General features: G+C 23.0%; 1 protein-coding gene across 9 annotated transcripts in view; it reads left to right on the top strand.

The window, feature by feature from the left end:
* Nucleotides 1-3639, top strand: part of LOC102677932 (PHD finger protein 20) — a 9966-nt gene that overhangs the window by 4413 nt on the left and 1914 nt on the right. For 6 of the 9 annotated variants that reach the window (XM_031510976.1, XM_006616785.2, XM_006616787.2 and 3 more), the window contains 8 exons: nt 278-378; nt 504-589; nt 1067-1469; nt 1570-1974; nt 2057-2068; nt 2229-2957; nt 3032-3169; nt 3280-3360. In XM_031510976.1, the coding sequence (XP_031366836.1) occupies nt 278-378; nt 504-589; nt 1067-1469; nt 1570-1974; nt 2057-2068; nt 2229-2957; nt 3032-3169; nt 3280-3360 (1955 nt within the window). The remainder of the gene's footprint in view (nt 1-277; nt 379-503; nt 590-1066; nt 1470-1569; nt 1975-2056; nt 2069-2228; nt 2958-3031; nt 3170-3279; nt 3361-3639) is intronic. The other 3 variants (XM_006616786.2, XM_006616783.2, XM_006616784.2) reach the window with 2 other exon arrangements.

The raw sequence follows: 3639 nt of genomic DNA, 5'->3' as shown, positions 1-3639 counted from the left end.
TCTCTCTCTCTCTCTTTCTCATTTTGTTTTTTAATAAATATTAATATATTTATATCTTCTAATAAATATTAAAATAAATTAATAATATAAATATAAAATTAAAAAATAAAACAATTCATTTTTCAATTGGATTTTTATATACTTTTGTATAGTATTTAAATATTGTAGAACAAAATCACTACTTATAAATTGAATTAGAAATTGTTTATTCATTCATATATATTTATTATAATGATAACTTTTTGAATATGGCAATAAATCAATTTAAATTCTTTAGGGAAGCAAAAATGAAAGATTTTTCAGTAGGAGAAAGGATTCTTGCTACATGGGCTGATGGTAGAAAATATCCAGCCAAAGTGAATGCCGTCTTAGGAAATGGTAAGTAATCTAACCTTAACTGCGTACTTGTGAAAATTACTTATACTGTTGGTTTGACGTTTCGTGATAAGACATTTTTCTAATTCAAGAAATGTTGATTTTTTAATTATAAATTATTTTTACAGATAGATATGATGTACTATTTGATGATGGATATACAAAGACGATTAAATCGTCAAAAATGACAAAAATCGCTGCAACACCTACAAAGGTACAGTATTTGTAATAAGGTTATGTTATATTATTGTTAATATAAAATTCAATTAATTATAATTACTCTTCTTTTTATTATTATTATTAAAATAATTTATAATAAGAATTGATTTTTAACTCATTTTAATAATTTAAAATATTGAAAAAGTAATTATAAGAAATTAATTAGATACATCTTTTTTTAAAAGTCATTAAAAAAATATATAATAATTTTATAAATATATAATAGATTTACTACTTATTATTGAAATATATATTTTATTCATAAATTAAAATTTTTTATATTATGAATTTCTTTTTATATATATTTATTTATTATTTTATTTCATAATATAATTTATTCATTATAAAATAAAATTAGCATAAAAATAGATAAAATAATTTTTTATGTTATAAAAATTAAAATTTATTAGATGGAGTCAATAAAAGTAAGAAGAATAAATAAAATGAAATTTTACTATATTGTTTATAATAGCAATCTAGTCAAACTGAAGAATACATAGGAAGCAAACAAGAAAGAAGAGATAAAAAAAGGAAACATACAGTGATGGAGTTATTTCATACGCATTATAGGAAACGTTCAAAAAATGAAACGGATAAATTAACAAAAAAGGAAGGAATTACAGTTAATGAAAATGCAGAAATCTTTTCAGAAAATAAAATTGACCTGGATGGTACGTTATTTGGGCCTTGTTATGATCCAGGCACAGATTTATTACGAGGATTTGATACTAATGTATCAAAACTAAAAGCTTATTCTAAAAAAAATAAAAAAGAAGTATCTAAAAATGACATAGATTTGATAGAAGATGTAGGACCTGAATGGGTAGATGGAGAACCACAAGGAACTGAATCTTATATAGTAGATGGAAATGATGGTATGTCAAAAGAAAAAAATTGTTATTAAATATTGTTATTTTTTTTATATAATATAATGACATTGATAAATAAAATGTATGATACATTTTATTTTTGTAGGACCACGTCGATCAATAATAGTTGCAGATAAAAGATTACCACCTGGATGGCAAAAACATTTTACTCAAAGAAAAGCTGGTACATCTGCTGGAAAATGGGATGTTTTATTTCTTCATAAATCTAGTGGAAAAAAGTTTAGATCAAAAAATGATATTAGGGCATTCATGGAAAATCAAGGACAATTTGATTTTGATCCTGAAAAATTTGATTTTTGTATTCATCGGAAAAAGAAGAACCAAAATCAAAAAATAAAACAAGATATTATTGTGGATGCTCCTAAAAAAATAAAAACGTTATTACCTAAAACAAAGGCAACTCCAGTAACTGACAATTCTTTGCTTGTTCCTACAAACACACCAGTTACAACTTTAGTATCTACATCAACTACATCTATTACAGATGGTGGTAAGATTCCATTTTTTTATTGTATTTTTATATAATTCATCAAATTTTATTGAGTTCACTTTTTTATGCTTACATGTATTAGGAGTAATTTATTGTGAGTATTAATAAATAAATTGTATTTTTTTTGTATTAAATTAAATAAAATCAAATAGTCAAATTAATATTAATTCAAATTTATAATTATAATAATAGAAGAATATATAAATTTTCTTTAATGTTGTTAAAATATAATTTTTAATTTTATTTGTTAACAGCTGTTTTTATTGGTGGACTTCGAGTAGAAATGGAAGACAGTGCTTATAAATGTCCAAAAGAGGGATGTAGTAAAACATTTCGAAAAGAAAATCTTTTACAAATGCATATAAAACATTATCATCCAGAATATTCAAAATTTTTGGGATCTACTCCAAATGTTGCAGATTTAGCATATGCAAGAACAATTGGAGAATCTGTTGAAGATATTATTCCAAAAAAATCAAATAATTTGATAGAAAAATGTAATAAATTTGGAAAAAGAAAGTTTATTCAAGATAGATCATTATATGTTTCATCACCATCTGTAACAAATACCATTCAACCTGCATCACCAACAGTAACTATACCAATAGGAGCAGAAATAGAGGATGAAATAGATCAGATAGAAAAATGTAATGACATGCAAACAGAAGATATTAAAATAGAAAGAATGTCTCCAAATTCTAGTCACAGTTTAGATATGCATGATGAAATCGAGAAAAAACGGGAAGATACGTGCGCAATGTCACCTGGAACATTATTTGATTTGAAAACTAGAGAAGAAAAAACGCAAAGTGGAATTAAAACTCTACTTCCAATAAGACCAGCTGTATCTTCCGAAGCACAAAGAATAGATAGATCAAAATCTTTAGATGAGACTATTCATATTGATAAATTGAAAGGTCAAAGGAAACGACAATTATCAGAATATAGCTCTGATATATCAAATAAGGGTAAAAAGCGACATGGTACATATAATAAAGTATTTATTTTATTTTAATTATTTTAATAAATTAAAAGTAAAAATATTATTTTATAATAGGTATTCAAGAATTTACAGATGAATACGGTGATTTAGACGATAGTGCGATGGATTTGGAAGGAGGGATACCTACTACACTTATGTATAGATATAGTCGTAGAAAATCAGATTCAAGAAGTGATGAAAATAGTCAAAGTAGTAAGTTATTTTTTATTTTAAATATAATTTTATATTGAATGCTATTTTTTTTAACTTTGCTATTTATTTCTTTGTAATAAAAGTAGTTCTAGTTTTATTATTTTCTTTAGGTCAACTAAACGATTCTCGTGTTGAAAAAGATGATTCCTTGAAAGGAAATATTGGTAAAAAAGATACTAATGATGGCGAAGGTATATTCTTTATTTTTTCTGTATTTTATTTTATTTTATATCATTGAAATTTATATCAATCTTAGATTTGGATTTAAAAATATTTCTATATTTAGAAATTATATTTTTATAATTATTTTATATTTTTATTTTTATATTTTATATTTTTATAATTATTTTTATTTCTTATATTTTGGTATTATTTATATTTATATAATAATATTTATTTCAGTAGTTCAGTAGTTTTTTTAATTTAAAAATATATTTATATAGATTATTTTTCATTTCAGAGTGAAAAAT

Source organism: Apis dorsata, unplaced genomic scaffold, assembly GCF_000469605.1.
Source record: "Apis dorsata unplaced genomic scaffold, Apis dorsata 1.3 scaffold_270, whole genome shotgun sequence".
Classification (NCBI taxonomy): Eukaryota; Metazoa; Arthropoda; class Insecta; order Hymenoptera; family Apidae; genus Apis; species Apis dorsata.
Note: the sequence above shows the minus strand (reverse complement) of the source record. Positions and strands in the feature narration are given on the sequence as shown.